This window comes from Staurois parvus, unplaced genomic scaffold (genome assembly GCF_062004578.1).
Source record: "Staurois parvus isolate SC_StPar_1 unplaced genomic scaffold, SC_StPar_1.0 ptg000078l, whole genome shotgun sequence".
NCBI lineage: Eukaryota > Metazoa > Chordata > Amphibia > Anura > Ranidae > Staurois > Staurois parvus.
The window spans coordinates 11,651,849-11,673,957 of record NW_028317874.1 but is presented as its reverse complement, the minus strand read 5'-3'; the positions used below and the strand labels follow the sequence as shown (position 1 = coordinate 11,673,957).

At 44.2% G+C, this 22,109-nt stretch overlaps 1 protein-coding gene across 2 annotated transcripts in view; it reads right to left on the bottom strand.

Annotated features, from left to right (window-relative positions):
- The window catches only part of LOC149469263 (phospholipid scramblase 2-like), an 89,606-nt gene that overhangs the window by 7,185 nt on the left and 60,312 nt on the right, over positions 1-22,109 (bottom strand). For both annotated transcript variants that reach the window (XM_089669537.1, XM_089669538.1), the window contains exons 4-8: positions 18,100-18,230; positions 16,617-16,659; positions 7,782-8,002; positions 957-1,118; positions 542-703 (exon numbers count right to left, since the gene is read on the bottom strand). In XM_089669537.1, coding sequence (XP_089525663.1) covers positions 542-703; positions 957-1,118; positions 7,782-8,002; positions 16,617-16,659; positions 18,100-18,230 — 719 coding nt within the window. The remainder of the gene's footprint in view (positions 1-541; positions 704-956; positions 1,119-7,781; positions 8,003-16,616; positions 16,660-18,099; positions 18,231-22,109) is intronic.

Here is a 22,109-nt window from a genome sequence, read left to right as displayed (position 1 = left end):
CATCTGGTAGAATGTTTTGAGTGGTCATTGTTTCCATAAGAGAGTAAAAAGCAGACAGCCATTCCAGTAATGTTTGAAGGCTTCCTGGCAATCAATACAACCAACCCCATTCTTTTAGAGGGTCTCCACTCTCTTCATGTAATGTAGTAGGGTCAGCACAATCCATTATGGAGAAGCTGTCAGCCCCCTTTTAGGTCATTCCATAAATACCAAGGAGAAGTAAATAAAAAGCACTAATGCAGAGCCCCTCTAACATGCTTAGTCTGCCAAGTTATATTTAGAGTGATAAATCTATAAAAAAAAAAAACAACACACACACACACACACACACACACACACACACGCTATGGTGTTCTTATATTATCCTCAAAGGTGTTTTTTGTTTTTTTTGAAGATACAGGACTGAAGACCATTATTCTAAACCTTTTCTTCTGGCTTAGATAGTCATTGACCCAGACCAAGCAGGCAGCCAGTGAATTATAAAAAGCTTGACTTATCATATTTGCTAGAGCTAGCTCAGTACTTTAAAGAAGATACTTACAATGAGAAAGCAGGCACCAAGAACAAGAGCTTTCACTTTCACATCTAAATCCATAGGGAACTGAACGCCAAAGTTGTCAGCATCTGTAAACGCTTCCTTCACAACTCCTGCCCACTGCTTGGAAATCCTCCCAATCACAGAACTTTCATCCAGGGACTTCAACTGAGGAGGAGGAGAAACCAAAAGAGTTTATACAGACAAGTGCTCTCGACAAATAACATTTGATATATGCGCGACATGGACACACAACTGTAGCAAAATCCTTTGTGGAGTGCAAAAATATAAAAATTGTATGAAACATGACAATGCAATAACCCCACACTAACCAGACTTTATCTTTGAAGGATCTGATCACAGTTACTGAAAGCTGCTACTATGGGCAAGCTTAAGCCAACCTTTACCCACAAATTCATACCTCAAAGTTTACATCAGCGCAGCAGCTACACGGTACACAAGGTCCATGGATCTTCAAAACCTCTTCCTCCCTTTCATTCAGAATGGTAAATTTCGGTAAACACGGATGCCAATTCTGTTTCACAAAGCCAATTGTTGTTCCAGGAGGAGCCTCCACTTGTAACTACATTTGTATAAAAAAATGTAATCTATAAAAAAGGGATTATTTTACCTGTTTAAAAAAAGTCTACACCACAATCAATGTTACACACACACACACACACACACACACACCTTTAATGTAACCTATAAAACTAATACTTTGTTGAAGCACCTTTTGATTTTATCCCAGCACTGTCTTTTTGGGTATGAGTCTATCAGCATGGCACATCTTGACTTCACAATATTTGCCCACTCTTCCTTGCAAAAACACTCCAAATCTGTCAGATTGCGAGGGCATCTCCTGTGCATAGCCCTCTTCAGATCACCCCACAGATTTTCGATCGGATTCAGGTCTGAGCTCTGGCGGGGCCATTCCAAAAAACTTGAATCTTCTTCTGGTGAAGCCATTCCTTTGTTGATTTGGATGTACACTTAGGGTCATCGTGTTGAAAGATTCCTCTTAATGTTCAGCTTTCTAGAAGCATGAATGGTTTGTGCAAATATTGACTGGTATTTGGTACTGTTCATAATTCCCCCTATCTTGACTAAGGCCCCAGCTCCAGCTGAAGAAAAAAAAAAAAATAAATAAATAAAAAAAGCCCTAAAGCATGATGCTGCCACCACCATGCTTCACTGTGGGTATATTGTTCTTTTGGTGATGTGCAGTGTTTTTGCACCAAACATATCTTTTAGCATTATGGCCAAAAAGTTCAACCTTGGTTTCAGCAGACCATAAACACATTTTCCTACATGCATTTGGGAGACTTCAGATGTGTTTTTACAAAATGTATCCAGGCTTGGAAAAGGCTTCTGTTTTGCCACTGTATCCCATAGCCCAGATATATGAAGAATATGGGAGATTCTTGTCACATGTACCACACAGCCAGTACTTTCCAGATATTCCTGCAGCTCCTTTAAATGTTGCTGTAGGCCTCTTGCAGCCTCACAGACCAGATTTCTCGTCTTTTCATCAATCTTGGAGGGATGTCCAGTTCTTGGTAATGTCACAGTTGCACCATATTTTCTCCATTTGATGATGACTGTCTTCACTGTGTTCCATGGTATATCTAATACCTTGGAAATTCTTTTGTACCCTTCTCCTGATACCTTTTAACAATGAGATCCCTCTGATGCTTTGGAAGCTCTCTGCGGATCATGGCTTTTGCTGTATGATGCGACTAAGAAAATGTCAGGAAAGACCTACTAGAACAGCTGAACTTTATTTGGGGTTAATCAGAGGCACGTTAAAAATGATGGCAGGTGTGTACTGACTCCTATTTTAACATGATTTTGAATGTGATTGCTTAATTCTGAACACAGCTACATCCCCAATTATAAGTGTGTACACACTTCTGCAACCACATTATTTTTAGTTTTTTTAGGTTTACTTCCCCCCCCTTAAAAGATTTCAGTTTGTTTTTCAATTGAGTTGTACAATTTATAGGTCACATACAAAAAAAACAAAAAAAAAAAACAAAAAAAAAGGTGGAAAACATTCCGAAATTATTTTTGTCTCATTTTTTACATCACAGAAACCTGGACATTTTAACAGGGGTGTGTAGACTTTTTATATCCACTGTATACACTGCTCAAAAAAAACCGAAAGGAACACTTTTTAATCAGAGTATAGCATCAAGTCAATTAAACTCCTGGGATTGGGATTTTGATCTGGTCAGCTAAGTCGCAGAGGGGGTTGTTAATTTCAATAACACCAAAGTAGCTGAAACTGATTAACAACAGATGCATTGGATGGGCAACAATGAGACAACCCCAAAACAGGAATGATTTTACAGGTGGAGGCCACTGACATTTTTTTCCCTACTCATCCTGACTGTTTTTTACTAGTTTTACATTTGGCTAGGGTCAGTGTCACTACTGGTAGCATGAGGCGGTACCTAGATCCTACAGAGGCTGCACAGGCAGTCCAACTCCTCCAGGATGACATATCAGTATGTGTCATTGCCAGAAGGTTTGCTGTGTCTCCCAGCACAATCTCAAGAGCATGGAGAAGATTCCAAGAGATAGGCAGTTACTCTAGGAGAGCTGGACAGGGCCGTAGAAGGTCCTTAACCCATCAGCAGGACAGGTATCTGCTCCTTCGTGCAAGGAGTAACAGGATGAGCACTGCCAGAGCCCTACAAAATGACCTCCAGCAGGCCACTGGTGTGACGGTCTCTGACCAAACAATCAAAAGCACTTCATGGAGGGTGGCCTGAGGGCCCAAGGTCCTCTAGTGGGCCCTGTGTGCACTGCCCGGTAACAGAGCTCAATTGGCATTTGCCATTGAACAGAATTGGCGGGTCCACCACTGGCACCCTGTGCTTTTCACAGATGAGAGCAGGCTCACCCTGAGCAAAATGCGACAGACGTCTGGAGAAGCCCGTAGAGAACGTCATGCTGCCTATAACATAGTTCAGCATGACCGTTTTGTTGGTGGGTCAGTGATGGTCTGGGGAGGGATATCCATGGAGGGACACACAGACCTTTACAGGCTAGACAAAGGCACCCTGACTGACAATAACTACTGGTATGAAATCCTTGGACTCATTGTCAAACCCTACGCTGGTGCAGTGGGTTCTGGGTTCCTCCTGGTGCACAACAATGTATTTGATTGGGTTCAGATCAGAAGATATACTTAGCCACTGAATCACTTTCACCCTGTTCTTCAGAAATGCAACAGTGGCCTTAGATGTGTGTTTTGGATCATTGTCATGTTGGGAAAGTGCACAACGACCAAGAGCACGGAATGATGGTAGCAACTTCTCTTTCAATATAGAGCAGCACATCTATGAATTTATGATACTATCAATGAAATGCAGCTCCCTGAAACCAGCAGCACTCATGCAGCCCCACAGAAGGACACTGCCACCACCATGTTTCACTGCAGGCACCATGCATTTTTCTTTGTACTCCTCACCATTGTGATTATACAGTTCTGAAGCCATCAGTTCCAAAAACATTCATCTTGGTCTCATCATTCCAGAGTACAGAGTGCCAGTAGTCTTTTTCAGCATGGGCACTGGCATGGGCACTGGCAAATTCTAGGCGGGAGTTTTATGTGCATGAGCTTTAGGAGTGGCTTCCTTCGTGGACGACACCCGTGTATGCCACTCCTCTGCAGTGTATGACGTATTGTGTCACCCTAGTTTGGCTTTCTACTTTAGCCAACTGCAGTGAACTTGCATGGCGATTTTATTCAACCCTTCTCATCAGAAGATGCTCCTGTAGTGGTGGCAACGTCCATGGACGGCCTGGATGTCTCTGTGAGATGGTTGCACTTCCATCTTTATTAAATTTTTCTATCAGTTTTGCTACAGTATTCTGACTGATAAGTAAAGCTTTGCTGATCTTCTTGTAGACTTCACCTTTGTGTAAAAGAAATTATTTTCTTTCTCAGGCCTTGTGAAACTTCTCTTCCATGTGGTGATATTGTTGACAGCATGAAATTGGAAGGGGTTTTCTTTGTTAAGCAATGCCATTTTATAATCAATTGTCTGCTGGACACCTGTTTTAACAAGAATTCAACTACAGGTGAGTCTAATTGATTAATTAGGATTTTGTTGTCTAAAATTTAGCTTTGCTCTTAATGCAGGCCATAGACTGGGAGAAAAACGGCAGATTTTTCTTTTAAAAAACGAAAAAAAATCGGTGGTTCAAGCGGCTGACGTTACCATCAATGGTAAAGAAAAAAAAAAAAAAAAAAAATTGGCCGATTTTCATCCCGTCTACAGCCGGCAAAAAGTGTCCCTGCAGAGAGCTCTGCTATTTCTTTGACAGTTCTTTGAAATTTATAGCGGTTGCAACAATGTATCCATTTGTATCCATTTAGGATACAGATGTTTTTATTCGGAAACAAATAGATACAATGTTGCAACCGCTGTAAATGTCAAAGAAATAGCTTCTTCTTCCTCTTCTTCTTCATCCTCATCCTCTTCCCCTTCTTCATCCTCATCCCCTTCTTCTGCTTCTTCTGCTTCCTCTTCATCATTATCATCCTCTTCCTCATCTTCTTCTTCCTCATCCTCTTCTTTTTCTTCTTTTTGTCTTCCTCTTGCAGGTCACTGCTCCTGCGCAGATTTTTTAATCGGTAAAAAAAAAAAAAATCGGCCGATTTGCCCATCATTGCCGCGAAAATCGGCCGATTTTTTTTCCAACTTTACCGATTAAAAAAATCTGTCAAAATACCGAAAAACGGCCGAACAAATAGCCCACTAACGATCTGAGAATCGCCGATTTTATTTTCGGCCGAAAAATCGGCCGATTTTTGACCCATCTATGGCCTGCATAAGACTTTCATTGGGGTGTATTCATTTTTGCAACATGGTCTTGAATGAATGTTAGGAAAAATTCTGTGTGTGTGCGCACAAATTAACAAATCTTGTTTGCAATCATTGGCCTGCATTTGTGGGAGTATTTTGCGGATGTAAACGGATGAACATCATTTTACATCCGATAATGTCTGCATCCCTTAACATCTGCAAGTCCATAGAAGTATATGGGGGTCAGTTTTTCATCCGTAAACTGACAGATGAAAAATGGCCATACAGAACGCCCATGTGAAGGGACCCATACAGTGCTCAGCATAAATGAGTACACCCCAACAGATTTGTCAGAAAACCTTTTACTTTCCTTTCAGAATCAACATTTTCTATGAGATACTATATTACAAAATTTTTTTTATTTTTTAAATAAAAAAGTAACAAAAAAAAAAAAACAGAAGATATCCCAGTTTTTTTTCCGCAAAAAACCCCAGAGCGGATGAAAAGCGGATGTCAACGGACCAAAATGGACATCAACGGATTTAAAAAAAAAAAAAAAAAAAAAAAAAAAAAAAAAAAAAAAAAAGGGGGGGGGGGGGGGGGGGGGGGGGGGAACAGTGTGAAAGGCCATACAGTTGTGTTCAAAATAATAGCAGTGTGTTGAAAAAAAGTGAATAAAGCTCAAAATCCTTCTAATAGCTTTTATTTCCATACACACAAGTGCATTGGGAACGCTACACATTCTATTCCAAATCAAAAACATGAAGTAAAATATATCAAATTTGTGTTGTTCCTCTGAAAAATGTTTGAACAGTCTAATATTCACTTTTCTTCAATTTTTTTTAGTTTATATAGTGAATGTTTGAGTTTGTAAAGAAGAATACAAACACTGCAATTTTTTTTTAAGATTTTGCTTTCCTTTGAATCACTTAATATTTAGTTGTATAAGCACTGTTTGAGAACTGCTGTACATCTGTGTTGCATGGAGTCAACCAACTTCTGGCACCTGTGAACCAACTTCTGGCACCTGTGAACAGGTATTCCAGCCCAGGATGATTGGACTACATTCCACACTTCTTTTCTATTTCTTGGTTTTGCCTCAGAAACTGCATTTTTGATGTCACCCCACAAGTTTTCTATTGGATTAAGATCCGGGGATTGGGCTGGCCACTCCATAACGTCAATCTTGTTGGTCTGGAACCAAGATGTTGCACGTTTACTGGTGTGTTTGGGGTCGTTGTCTTGTTGGAACACTCATTTCAAGGGCATTTCCTCTTCAGCATAAGGCAGCATGACCTCTTCAAGTATTCTGATGTTTTCAAACTGATCCATGATCCCTGGTATGCGATAAATAGGCCCAACACCGTAGTATGAGAAACATCCCCATATCATGATGCTTGCGCAATCATGATTCACTGTCTTCACAGTGTACTGTGGCTTGAATTCAGTGTTTGGGGGTCGTCTGAAACTGTCTCCAGCCACTAGACCCAAAAAGAACAATCTTACTTTCATCAGTCCACAAAATGTTGCGCCATTTCTCTTTAGGCCAGTCAATGTGCTCTTTGGCAAATTGTAACCTCTTCAGCACGTCTTTTTTTCAACAGTGGGACTTTGCGGGGGGCTTCTTGCAGATAGCTTGGCTTCACATAGGCGTCTAATTGTAACAGTACTCACAGATAACTTTAGACCTTCTTTGATCTTCCTGGAGCTGATTGTTGGCTGAGTCCTTGCAATTTTGGCTGTTCTATCCATTCGAATGGTAGTTTTTCGCTTTCTTCCACGTCTTTCAGGTTTTGGTTGCCATTTTAAAGCATTTGCGATCATTTTAGCTGAGCAGCCTATCATTTTCTGCACTTCTTTATAGGTTTTCTCCTCTCCAATCAACTTTTTAATCAAGGTACGCTGTTCTTCTGAACAATGTTTGGAACGATCCATTTTCCTCAGAATTTCAGAGAGAAATGTACTGTAAGCAGCATGTACAACATTTGCTGCCTTCCTTCCTTAAATAAGGGCAATAATTGCCACCTGTTTTTCAAAGAATGAATGACCTCACTAATAGAACTCCACACTGCTATTATTTTGAACACGCCCCTTTCAATTAGTGATTCAATTACACAGAATCAGCAGCATGCATGTCATGACTGTTGTGTCTGTTGGATTTCTATTACTCTACTACACCTGCTAGTAAATTATTTGCCATGTAGAAATATTTCTACCAAAAACAGTGATTGATCAGGTTAGTGATGTCTGACTGCTATTATTTTGAACACAACTGTACATACAGACATACCACCCTACTTACTCCCAATTGTATACAGTGGCCTGGAACTGGGACAGTGCAGTCACAGCTCTGGGGGTGAGCCTACCAGTAAGTCACACCATAGCCCTTTATGAATAAAAACATGATTTGATGCATTTTCTCTTACCTTCTGCAGACAGCAAGGGAAACAGCAAGTGGAACATCTGTATGGTCTGGACAATCGAATTATTTCACGACCAGAGTTATCAACAATGGTTATGACAAAAGACCGGGCAGCTCCACAGAAATTCCGAGTACAACAATCATTTTGTTCTGCAGCAAAGTACACTCTCTGCCCCATGCTGTTCTTTATTTCATATTTGTTGTTGGATTCATAGCCAATCAAAGCTGAAAATAAGGTTTAAAAAGGTTCCGTTAAATATCTGAAATATAATTCGAAAATCAGATCCTGAACTAATAAAAGTGTTATGGTGTTAACCACCGCCTTAGAGTTCAATTTTTACCATATTTGTTAGGCCCAGTACAAGGTCACATAGAAACCAATGGGCAGTACTGTGGCTAAATGGTTAGCACTTCCGCCCGGAAGCACTAGGGTCATTGGTTCGAATTCCAACTGCGGCACCACCTGCCTGGATTTTGCATGTTCTCCCTGTGACTGCGTGGGTTTCCTCCGGGTACTCCGGTTTCCTCCCACACTCCAAAGACATGCTGGTAGGTTAATTGGCTCCTGTCTAAATTGGCCCTAGTAGGTGTATGTATGAATAGGAGTTAGGAACCTTAAAATTGTACGCCCCTTGAGGGTTAGGGACTGATGTAAATGTAAAATACAGTATATATGTAAAAGCGCTGCATAAATTGATGGCGCTATAAAAGTACTGGAAATAAACCATTGTTTTCTCTGTGCACTGTACATCATAAGGTGGTGTTGAGGTTTGGTGTGCTGCATAAAAACGAAGCATGCCATAACTTTTCCCCAGCATAGTGTGGCACCACATGACATGTACTTTTGTAACACTGCAATAAAGTAAAAAAAAAAAAAAAAAAAAAAAAAAAATATTCAAGTTACACTTACGGTAACGCCTTTTCCAGTAGTCTTTCAGGACAGCACCGAGAGACCTCGGCTCCTCCCCACTTGAGGTAACACCTCCACCCTAAACAAAAAGCCTATCATTCCCCTCCAACCTCAGTTCTTGACAACGTACCTCCGGTCACCTGGGGAGACATAATGAGACAACAGGACAACTATAAGACATCTCATACAATATTCTGCAACAAAGGGTGGGTAACGGGTGCTGTCCTGAAAGACTACTGGAAAAGGCGTTACCGTAAGTGTAACTTGATTTTCCCCCTTCGTCTTTCAGGACAGCACCTTGAGAGGATAAGCGAGTACTTACCCCTCGGGCGGGTTGCAGTACCTTACGTCCGAAGGCCTGCTCCTGCACCGAGACCAGGTCAAGTCTGTAATGTTTTACAAACGTCCCGTGACTGGACCAGGTTGCTGCCCTACAAATCTGTTCCGGGGAAGCTCCTGCCAGTTCACCCTGAGTTGTCGCTATGGCCTGTGTGGAATGCGCCCCGATTCCCTCTGGGACCTCTAGACTTTCGGCTCGGTATGCTTGTTCAATTGCTAGTTTTAACCATCTAGAATAGATACTGTTCGCCTGGAGGCTCTTTTCCCTTTTCTCACCCCCGCAAAGGAAATAAAAAAATGATTCTGTGTTTCGAAATTCTTTAGTCCTCTCTAGGTAAAAGTAGCACACACCTTCTTACATCTAACAAATGAAATTTCTCCTGACTTTCTCCTACCAGGTTAGGAAAAAATGAGGGCAAAACTATATCCTGTTCCCTCTGAAACTTTTGGGCCACCTTCGGAACGAAGGATGGGTCCGTTCTGAACACCACCCTATCCGGAAAAATTTGCAAGTAAGGTGTCCTGACCGATAGTGCTTCCAGTTCACACACCCTCCTTGCTGTGGTGACCGCCACCAAAAAAAACGGTTTTAAGTGTGAGATCCCAGGAGGTCTCTGTCTTGTCAGAGCTCTAAAGAATGTGATTACCAGTCCCTCTGTAAGGGACCGCCCGGCGGTACCACTAGCACTCCGCTGAATAGGCGTCCCCAGAGCACGGAATCTAAGTTCCAAGGTGCTTGTTCACCAGGGCCCCTGATGGTGGGGATGGACTTGGAGCACCCTGAGACCAGGTCGTGACTACTGGGTATACCCGTCAGTGGTAGTGGTATACGCCGAGGGCTCCCACAGGGGAGAGCCTGATATGAGGAGGCCTGAAGACCCCACTGGGAGGGATAGATGGATGGATGGATGGTTGAGCAGGTGCGAAGTCAGACAGGCCGGGTCGGTAACAGAGAGGACGGTACGGTACAAGGCAGCGGGCAGAGAATAGTCGGGTCACACGCCAGGTCAGCAACAGCAGGTCAGATCCAATAGGGGGTATCCAAGAGAGAGGTCAGGCAAAGCAAGGGTCTGGGCAGGAGAATATAGCAAGGTCAGAGCACAATCCGGGTCAGCAACTTACAATTCACAAGTTCGCAGATACAGGATACAGGGAAGACCAGAAGGCACTGAATGACAGCTCAGGGCCATTTAAATATCCCGCCCTGCGCTGTCATTGGTGCCACGCGCGCGCCCGCGGTCCCTACTGCGCATGCGAACTCGCTCGTTGCGGTCGGCCAGGTCCCAGTGCCTGCGTTCCTGCACAGGGCGGTGCACTGCGCCTCCTTAGCTAAAGGGGTTTCCAGAAACACACTAAGGGCCGAAATCTAGCTCTCGAGTGTGCTGATCGCAAGCCCCTTATTGACCCCCGCCTGCAGGAATTCCAGGACTGACACTAGGCTATGGGTATCCACTGAGGCTCTGTAGCACCAGTCTCTAAAGCGACTCCAAACCTTCCTGTAAATGGCTTGGGTTTCTGTTTTTCTGCTAGCCAGGAGCGTAGCCATCAGCCTGGCTGAGAGACCCTTTGCTAACAGGAGTTGCTGCTCAGAAACCAAGCCATCACTTTCAGTCTCTCTACCCTGGCACATAGGACCCGGCCCTGCGACAGTAAATCCTTCCGCGGAGGCAATACCCAGGGCGGCTGCGTGGCTAAGGCCCTCAATGTTGCGAACCACGCCCTTCGGGGCCAATATGGAGCAATCAGGATGAGAGAAGTTCTCTCCGACCTGAACTTCCTCAGTACCACTGACAGTAAGGCAACCAGGGGGGGGGGGGGGGGGGGGAAGGCGTAGCACAGAGGAAAATCCCACCTCTGTCCCAACGCATCTACTGCCCACGCCCCGTTACACCGGTTTAAGGAAAAGAATCTCAGGACCTTGTTGTTCCTCCCTGACGCGAAGGAGGTCTATGTCTGGGGATCCCCACTTCTTTGCAATGGCCTGGTACACCTCTCCATTTAGGACCCATGCCAACTCTGAGTTGTCTTCTGCTCAGAAAGTCGGCTACCCGATTCAATTCCCCTTTAAGGTGGACGGCTGATAAGGAGGCAAGATTTATTTCCGCCCAAGACAGAACCACTGGCGCCAGGGTCCAGAGAGACCTGCTCCTTGTTACTCCTTGTCTGTTTATGTAGGCTACTGGTGTTGCATTGTCCGACAGGATGCGGACATGCTGGCCCCTGATCATGCTCTGGAAGGAGCGGAGTGCTTCCAATATCGCTCTCAACTCCCTCCAGTTTGAGGATTCCCCCTTTTCTACTGGAGACCACTCTTTGAACCACCGAGTCCTTAAGGTGGGCACCCCAACCTTGGGCGCTGGCATCCGTCGTGATCTCCTTGACCACCGGGAAACTCCATAACAGCCCCTGAGTCACATTGGCTGTCTTTCTCCACCCCCACAGGGATCTCTTTACTCTGGAGGGAATAAGAATTCGGGTATCTAAGGACCGTACCTGCCTGCCCCAGACTCTCAGAATGAAAAGTTGAAGGGGACAAAGATGCAGACCTGCCCACTGAACTGCCGGGATGGATGAAGTTAACAGTCCCAACACCGACACAGCCTGCCTCACGGTTATGCCGTGGCTTCCCAAAAAACAGCCCGATCCCCCCCATCTAGCTTGGCAAGCTTTTCTGAGGTTAGCATGGTCTTCTGCCCCGTGGAATCCAGAATGTACCCTAAATAGGTCATTCTTTGGGAAGGAACTAGGCAGGATTTGTCCAAGTTCAGCAGCCAACTCAGTCTCTCCAAGTGTCTCCTCACCACTGCCACGTCCAGCGCAAGTTGGACTTCCGAGCCCGCAAACAGAAGCAGGTCGTCCAGATAGGCCACTACTGCAATTCCCTTCAGCCGAATAGGAATTAACGCTTCCGACAGGGGCTTTGTGAAAATTCTTGGTGAGGAGGAGAGTCCGAACGGCAAGGCCCGGAACTGTAGATGGTGTGTCCCTGCTGTGCTCTGAACTGCCAACCTGAGGAAATGCTGGAATGCCTCTGCGATAGGCACGTGCAGATATGCATCCTTTAAGTCGATGGAGGCCAGGAATGCCCCTGGTGGAAGGAGGGCTCTGATCGTAAAGATCGAGGCCATCCGGAATAGTTTGTAACGTATGGACTCATTTAGGGGTCTCAGATTCAAAATTAATCTGTAGGCCCCTAATGGTTTCTGAACCACAAACACGTGGAAATAGAACCCCTTCCCCACTTCTGCTTCGGGAACTCGTACCACCACTTTCTGTGCCTCCAAATCCCGATGTGAGGCTAGCAAGGCTGAGGCCCTCTTAGAACACCTGGGCAGACTCGTTATTAACAATCTTTTCGGCGGTGGTCTCGAGAATTCCAGTTGGTAACCCCTTCTTATGATGTCCAAAATAAAAAGGGCTGGAGACCTCTGCTTCCCACTGTGGGAGGAAGGCTGCCAATCTTCCTCCCACCGGGGGAACAGAGTCACCGTGGCTTCTGGGGCTGTTCAGGAGGACGAAAGATCGTCCCTCCCTTGCCCCTCCCTCTCTGCCCTCAAGTCCTCCTCTGTCCTTCCACCCTAGGGCTCCGTCTCTTTGGGGGACAAAATCTCCTAGCCCCTAGATCCTGTAACTTTCGCTTCGGGGGGGGGGAAGGACTTTTTTCTTTCTGCCGTACGGTCCAACACCGACTCTAATCCCGGCCCGAACAGGAGATCTCCTGAAAAGGGGATGCCACTTTATTTTAGATGTGATGTCCCCCTGCTACGTCTTAAGCCAAAGGGCCCTACGGGCCGAGTTGGTTAGAGCCGCTGACCTAGCCCCCAATCTCACCAACTCTGGGATGCATCCGCGATGTACCCCACTCCCTGCAGCAATGTCTCAAATGATGCAAGGATTTTGTCTTTAGGGGAATCGGCCACAATGTGAGCTTGTAACTGTCAGCCAGTACTCCATGTTTCTGGCTACTACAGTCGTGGCCATGGCTGGTTTTAAATTCGACAGGGTTGAATCCTATGCCTTTTTAAGGAGGGATTCAGCTCTCCTGTCCAATAGGTCTGGCAAAACCCCCATATCCTCAAGGGCCAGATCCATTTTCCTGGCCGTCTGGGAAAAGGCTGCGTCCAATTTAGGATTCTTGTTCCATAAGGCTAAAATGTCCTCATTAAACGGAAATCTCAGTTTAAGCAATTTGGAAAAGAAGGGCTTCCTCTCTGGATCCTGCCATTCCTTCCTTATGATGTCAACCAAAACCTTGTGCACGGGGAATACCCTACGCTTCTGCTCCTCCATACCCTGGTACATTTGATCGTGCAAGGATAGAGGTTTAACCTCTTCCTTAATGTCCAGTGTATCATAGATTGCCCCTAATAAGTCGTCAACTTCCTCCAGGGATAATATGTACCTGGGAGGGACCTCTGGGATCTTCCGAGGGGCCCTCCCCTGCTGAGTCCTCCTCGGACTGGGAATCCAGGGAGGGTTCTTCTTCCCCTGCCTCAGGGAGTTTTCTGCTCCGACTAGTTGACGGGGCTACTGGTTGGGGGGGCGGGGTGCCGCCTGGGGAATGGCTAAACTCTCCATTAAATTTTTAAGAGAGTCAAAAAAGGTACTGGTCAGCTTCCTCACCGACCTGACCAGGACTCTCTTCCTTCATTAACCCCTCAAAACAGGGCCCACAAAGAACCTTCTTCCATGCCTCCTTGAGAATTGTTCTGCAAGACGGACATTTTCGTCTAGGTTCCTGAGGTTTAAGTTTTTTCCGGGCTTTACCCTGAAAAGACAACCAGGAGGCAGAATGAGAGCCTATTACCCACTGGCCACCTGTTTCTACCCCCCCCCCATTCCCTGGCAGGGCCTAACTCTCCCCGGACAGGCCCCTCCGCCCACCCTAGACCCACTGACCACAAGGTGGCCTGGGAACACCCAAGGAGCTAGGGGACTACAGGTAGGGGAGGGCTCCACCGAGTCACCTTACCTGGGTTTGGCTGGTGCAGGCCTCGCCTGGTCCCGGTGCCTCTGCGCCCGACATGGACAGGAGGGTGGTTGCCAGTCCTCGCGGTAGCCTGTCCCCCAGGCTCTATCCCGCGACGCACCGCACCTCCATTTCCGCCGGCCCCGGTGTATAGAGCCGTGGTCGGAAGCCGCGACCCCGGAAGAAGCCCCGCCCCTTCCACCAGAATTGCTGTCCCCCGACATCCGGCCCAGCGTGCTCCTCTGACAGCCAGCATGGGAAGGAGCGAGACTCCTCCCCGATCCTCTCCGGATCCCACCGAGGCCGCCCCGACACCCGCAACTCACCGGAGGGGGCGGCCGGCAGGTCAGTGTTCTACCCCGTCACCCAGGGTTCACTCCTTCTGCCCCTGCAGCACTCCAGGGGAGGATCACAGCTGGCTCTCCGGCCTTCACTCCCCGCTGCACTGAGTACTCCAGGACCCACTCCAAAACTCAGGTCCTGCTGTCCCCTGACAGCACCTGAGAGGCTTCCTAGAGATGTCTCCCCACCGGAGGCAACACCAGAACTGAGGTCGGAGGGGAGTGATAGGCTTTTTGTTTAGTGTGGAGGTGTTTCCTCAAGTGGGGAGGAGCCGAGGTCTCAAGGTGCTGTCCTGAAAGACGAAGGGGGAAAAAAAACCCCACACAGTACGATGCATTACAGTGTTGTAGTGCATGGGCAGTGAGGGATGGGGAGATACAGACACCAGCACACAGGCTGGTGCGAATGAGCCCTTGCATTTCAAGGATTGTAGCATGCATTGGAACGTCTTACTCTGCATTGCAAAGGCTTGGACAGAGGGCAAAGGTAGTGCCCCATTACATAACAGCCTGCCCTCATCCACTCAAAGGAGATGCTACATTTAAAAGTGTACTTCGGGTCAAAACTTAAAATGGGAAAGGTTCAAATGTTTGTGCAGTTTTTGCAGTGCTATATCCTGGGCTGAACAGAGTCATGTTCTCTCTATCCAAGTGACATTGGTCACCAGAACATGTGTTCTGGGAGGAAGAGGAAGAGGAAGAGGAAGAAGAAGAATAATTTCACCTCACTTTCTACTTTGTGTTTTTTATATTGAGAAGCTTTTGCAAACTTCCTGTTGCAAAATCAGAGTGTTATTTACTGAAACCAATGAGCACAAATTCTGGTGCAACTCTGCACAGAAACCAATCAGCTTCCAGGTTTTATTGCCAAAGCTTAATTGACCAGGTTGACGTTAGTAGCCGATTGGCTATCATGCACAGCTGCACCAGATTCTGAGTGCATCAGATTTAGTAAATCTACAAAGTTTATATTTTAGATAGATTAATTTCTGTATATGGGTTATGTATAGCCAAAACTTTTATTTTGTGCAAACTATCACTGCTCTTTCTGTACCAGAGATGCATCAGAATGTTAGAGGGAGTCTCCCAAAGTAAGGGGACTTCCTTCTTGACAGCTGTTCCTAAAACAGGTGTTGATATTAAATTAATTTCCTCTTACCCTTTTCTGGTGACAACTGTAAAATTTTGGATTTGCTCATACTTTCCTTTGCTAGGACAATGGTCACCAGTAGAAATACAAGGGTGAATTTTGCCAAGAGGGACATAGTGTGTAATATACGTGCATGCATACAAACACTTGCATTATGTAGAATTACTTTCAGTTTCCACAGAGAGTGTCTTAGTCTACGTAACCTTTTTTGAACTAGAAACTGAGGCTATATGTGCTCCTAAGACTGTGCTGTCACTAAGAGCTGCTTGTGTATACTTCGTATTTATTTGCATAGCTCCAGATCATGTGATCACCAATACAGAAAATAATGATCACATGGTTAAATACAGAACCAAAAATTTGACTTACTCTGTTAGAATATCAGCATAATAAACATGAGCATGGCATTAAAAAAAAATAGTTTTTTAAAAATTGGAAATATATATATAATATTGGGTAAAATGACTGATAAAGAGACAGCCAAATCTGGTCTAGACATCAAGGTTTTAATGACCTTAATACCAGGCTGCCAACTTATAACCATACATAAAAGAAAACAAAAATAGATTTTTGTAAAAACAAAGGTTTAGCTGAAAAAAACAAAAGCTTTTTTGTAATAAATTCTACACCATTTTAAAAGCACATATAACCCATGTTCATATTTATCAAGAAAATAATATAATTCCATATTCTCGTGAACATTAGAAAAATTGTTAGATATCCTGATGACCTTTATCCTTACCATTTTATTTAAAAAAATAGTATTGGCCCTTGTTCTGACACATGTTCTGGTTATATACAGTAGGTCACTTGTATGAATTGACAGGTAAGCCATAGCCATACAAAAGATGAGGCGTGTAGGTTTCCCCATAGCTTATTACTTATTCCTGCAGTCCAAAGCAAACCAGTTATCAGGCCTCTCATCTGTCTATACTGTAGTTATTTTTATGAAACAGTCCTGATAACCAGGTGGAATATAAAAATTCATCTTTTTCACTTTACTTGATGGTCAAACACTGCTAAGCTCCTAACACTAAAAATGTTTGAGATGGAGTGGTACAGATTAAAACTCTCAGGGTTTAACAGTTCACTCAAACTAGTATTAACCCCATAAAATTAATGTAGTATACCTTCCAGTAGCTCTACTTGCTGATGGACAAGTAGTTGATCTATCTGCAAAAAAATAAAGGAATGTTTTCATTAGCGAATCACAGAATATTATTACGACGCAAGCGAAAATGGATTACTAAAAACTTAATTTGAAGGCTCAGATTGTGAGCACGATTGTAATGACCGAGTCCTTACTAAATCCCAAGATCTCTTAGCAAACATGTTTCATCTGTAAAGAGATGCATTTGGTTAAGTGGAACTACAGTAAAAACCTTTTTATTTTTGTGTATACTGGAAAAAAGGTTAGGACATCTGTCAGGTTTTTGTTGCTGTCTCTATAGGAAAATACTTCCAACTTCCAGTCCTGGAGACAACATGACTGGAAGTCTACCCAAAAGATAGGAAATACTTACTTTATTAGAGCTCAATCACAACACTTGTTACAATAATACATCACAACACACTATGGGGTTGATTTACTAAAATCTGGTGCAGCTGTACATAGTAGCCAATTAGCTTCTAACTTCAGCTTCTTCATGTAAACTTTGACAAAAACAAACAACAAAAAAAACAAAAACCTGGAAGCCAATTGGTTTCTATGAAGAGTTGCACCGGATTATGCACTTTCTGGTTTTAGTAAGCCCCTGTGTGTGTTCGGTGCCTTGCCAACTGCACCCCATTGCACATATACAGCGTACTGCTGTGCACCATAATGCACAGTTGCAAATGCTCTGCACATTTTGGTATGCTGCCTTTTGAAAATTAGAGCAGGGCATGTTCTTACTGTGTTAGAGCTGCCCAACACAATGTACGTCAACCTATGTACAAACACATGTGCACTGTGTTGTGATGTGAATGGACCCTTATTGCACTACAATATCAGAGGGGTTTTTTTGTTGGTCTGGTATAAGGAAATTTGTGAAAACAAAAGTTTCCCCTTTAACAAATCAAAAACAGACTAGACTTAACAGATAGTAAATTATTTTTAGATGACATTATGTGGTGCCTAGCTTAGTTCCCCCTTCACTCCTGTCTGAAACACTTTTATGATCCAAATGCCAAGCATAGCAACACTAAAGGATAAATAAAATGTTATACAGCAGGTTTAGCATTTTATGGAAATGGATGACAATATCACTGACTGAACCAACAGGTGCTCATAAAGGAAATTCTTCAAGAAAGGAGACCATATTCTTTGTCAAGTGGAAAGGATTTTAAACATCTGTATATTCTTAGTGCAGTGCAGCATTGGCCATAGTATGTGGCAGTATTCTTGATAGAGCTTGATTTTCAGTATACAGCAGGCTGAAGCACAGCTAATCCTGACAACTCTATGTAAGGAATGTTCTAAAAGTGAATTATCCCATTCCTTCTGCTTTCCCCATTCAAGTGACTATAATATTTATATGGAATAAATGGAAATCATGGGTACATAGAAAAAACAAACTATTCCTTAAACAGGCATTTGAAACTAGAAGTACATGTGGAAATAGAACCACTTACCATACTAAAATATTCTAAACCTGGTGGGCAGTTTGGGTTAGCTGGAGGTGCCGGCATCCAAGCAGATGGGCCACCTGGCCCCATTGGTTGATTTTGCACAGGAGGGCCATAGTTAGGTTGACCTGCAAAGCCTGTTGAAATTAAAGTGTACAATTACAGACAATTCAATATCCACCAAAATAAGATTGTTAATCATATATCATCAACGACCTGCTAACCGCTAAAGCTAATGGCCACTATTCAGTGCTCCTACTCCTTGACCTCTCCGCGGCCTTCGACACAGTCGACCACCCCCTCCTCCTCAAAAAACTACACTCCCTCGGCCTCAGAGATTCTGCTCTCTCCTGGCTCTCATCCTACCTGTCAATGCTCTTTCAGCGTTACCTATAATGCTACCACCTCCCCCTCACTCCCCCTCTCTGTTGGGGTCCCTCAAGGCTCCATCCTCGGACCCCTTCTCTATCTACACCTCCTCCCTTGGCCAACTCATACACTCTCATGGCTTCAACTACCACCTATATGCCGACGACACACAAATCTCTCTCTCAACCCCCCACCTCACCCCCTCAGTCTCCGCCCGAATCACACACCTACTGAGCGACATATCAGACTGGATGTCGCTCCACTTCCTTAAACTGAACCTCTCCAAAACCGAGTTTGTCTTCCCCCCAGCCCGGACCCCACCCCCCATTGACTTCTCCATCATGTCCAACAACGCCACCATCAAACCCGCCCCGCAGGCCAGAGTAGTTGGTGTCATTCTGGACTCCAACCTATCCTTCCAGCCCCAAGTCCAATCTTTAACAAACTCATGCAGACTCCACCTCCGCAACATCGCCAAAATACGCACGTTTCTACCCACAGAAACCACTAAACAGCTCATCCACTCCCTCATCATATCACGACTCGACTACTGCAACTCCCTCCTCACTGGCCTGCCTCGCCGCTGGCTATCCCCGCTTCAGTCGATCCTGAATACGGCTGCCAGACTCATTCACCTTTCCAACAGCTCTGTTTACGCCACCCCCCTCTGCCAATCCCTCCACTGGCTTCCGATTGCGCAACGGATCAAATTCAAAATCCTAACACTGACGTACAAAGCCGTCCACCATACTGCCCCAAACTACATCACCAACCTAATATCCAAGTACCACCCAGCACGCACACTCCGCTCCTCACAAGACCTCCTTCTCTCTAGTTCCCTGGTCTCCTCCTCCCATGCCCACCTCCAGGACTTCTCCAGGGTGTTACCCATCCTCTGGAACTCCCTGCCCCAACCCATCAGATTATCACCTACTCCTCTCCTTTAGGCGCACCCTGAAAACCCACCTCTTCAGGGAAGCCTACCCCACCCCCTGATAACTTGCCGACCTCCTCCACTCTTCCTACCACTCCATCCCCCACAGCTTTCTCCTCCTGTGCCACCATCCCCTCCCTCGTAGATTGTAAGCTCGAAAGAGCAGGGCCCTCGATCCCCTCATGCTTTGCATTGTATTATGTCACATGTTCTGTCTCCCTTTGTAATGTACAGCGCTGAGCGAACTATTGGCGCTTTATAAATACTGTATAATAATAAATTTATATATTTGTTTTTATCCAATAACAAAAATGGTTTATTGTAATCATGTTTTAATTTTAGCCATGAGTTCAATAGGAGTTTAGTACCAAGTATAAAACATTTCTTTTTTTTTTTTTTTAAAGCTTGATAAAAAAAAAACCAAAAAAAAAAAACACAAAAGTCTGTCTTACAACTGCAGAAGAGATTAGCTAGTGGGACAGTAAAATACAGTCAGTTTATCTACAGAGTGGCAGTTATACAAGCACAATATACTGTGAAAGTAGTCTAATGTGGGAAATGTCCTATTATATTATATTCTCACAAATTTATTAGTGCATGAATTCTAAATTTACTTCATAGCATTTTAATTTTTTTTTCCAGTGCTTATGTGTACCAAGCATGAACTGTCAAACTATGAAACTACTGACTGATAAACAAAAGCTTAGCAGTGAGGCATTGACAAAACAGGAACTCTTAATACAAAACTGTCAAGGGTTACACTTGACAACTAATGACTAACAGAAAATTAATCCCATTTTTAATTTTATTCAAAATCGGGGTTTATTCTACTCAATATAGACAGCAGGTCCTCTAGCAGCAACATTCTCACATGTCAATATTATACAGAAGTAATCCATTTCATGAGTCTCCATTTCCCATTGAAACATTTTTTTCTTCACTCTTGATTAGGAGGGTCAGGAAATCTTCCCAAGAAAGCATAACCTAATGCATTGCTGCATGTATCCATTACAAGACCTCCTCTCAGGGAAAAGGTTAGCTACTAATTATGGTGCTTTTCTTTGTCCATTAAAGTCATTAGCTTGTAAAAGCACAGCACTATCACAGTCCAAATAGATAAGATTACGGTTTTACAACCACAAATTTGGTCCTGGAATGTGCCCTACATTTACAATTGTATTGAGATGGAAAAAAAACAAAAAAAAACAAAAACTTGTTGTAAACATGTACTTACTATTTCGGCCTGAAGCAAACTTACATTTTGCAATATGCCGAACTATGAAAGTGTTGCAGGATTTGTTATGCCAATAATGACCACCAGAAAGTATTTTAAAAGCACGCTAGCTCTGAACAAAGTAAGCAGGAAATTACTTCAGTTTGGGAAAAGAAACAGGAGAATACACTTTAGGCCAGGGGTGTCCAAACTTTTTTCAAAGAGGGCCAGATTGGATGAAGTGAACATGGTGGAGGGCCGAACATTTTTCCGAACATTCTTTGAACCATTACAATTAAATGCAAATAAATTATTTTATGCCAAGTTAATTGCAAACGACATACTTTTCATTTCATAACATTAAGATCAACTGACAGCTGAGTTTTCACAATGTATTGAAAATAAATTTAAAAAAAAAAAAAAAAAAAAAACTTTCCTGCACTAATGTGAAGGGTGAAAAAAGGTAGCTGGAGCTGAAGTCTCTGCTCAGCAGCCGGGAGGGGAAGAGAAACACACTTCACGCTGGAAGCCCAGCCCTGACGTCACCGCCCTCTGTCGCTCCCAGCGCGGCGCAGTCAGGCATGAGCACTGCTCTCAAGCAGAAGACTGTCTGCCACAGAAGGGAGGGCCGTGCGACAGCCGCATTTACACAGACCAGGGAGAACGCGCCGCAGTCAGGCATGCGCACTACCCTCTGCTCTCAAGCAGAAGACTGTCTGCCATAGAAGGGAGGGCCACATTACACAGAGCAGGGAGGGCTGTTGGAGGGCCGTATTAAACCGACCCCCGGGCCGCAAATGTCGTGACTGTAGCTCTGAAGACTGAGAGCACTATGGGCAGCCATCCAACTAGTGTTTTCAGGATAGGTTAGCAATAGAATTTTCTATGAATTTTGATTCTTTTTTACAGGTTTCGTTTAAAATTCCCAAAAAGTTCACCTAAATATTTAAGGTAAAAAATGAGTCGGAAACTAAAAGTTATGTACCCACCAGCTGCTTATACCATTTTAGTTTCTGGCTCCACTATCCTACCCTACATTATGTTGATCACGTTTAGATGAAAGAAGGCGGTCAGTACCTTTCCCGCCTATTGTAGATTAGGACAACTACCTGAAACCAACATGGATATTAAGACGAATGCTGCAGGAAAGTCCTTGCACATCTGACTGCAAGACTGGTATTTTCATCTGCCAGGCCCATCAACACAGGTTCACTCAAGCAAAAAAAGGTTTATAGGATTGACATGACTTAAGGTTAAGCAAAAAAAAAACAAAAACCCAAAAACGGGTTGAACACACACACACACACACAACCCGATTTCCCTATCCACACACTTGATATGGAAACCTAGCCGCTGAGTTATTCCCTGCTGAACTGGTCCCTGCTGAACTGGAGAAAGTTTGTTCTCTATATGCCCAGCTTAAGAGTTCCCATCTTGCAGAGGGGAGGGAAAGAAAAGAGGAAATTAGAAGGGGCAAAGTAGAAATGTATTGATTATTTA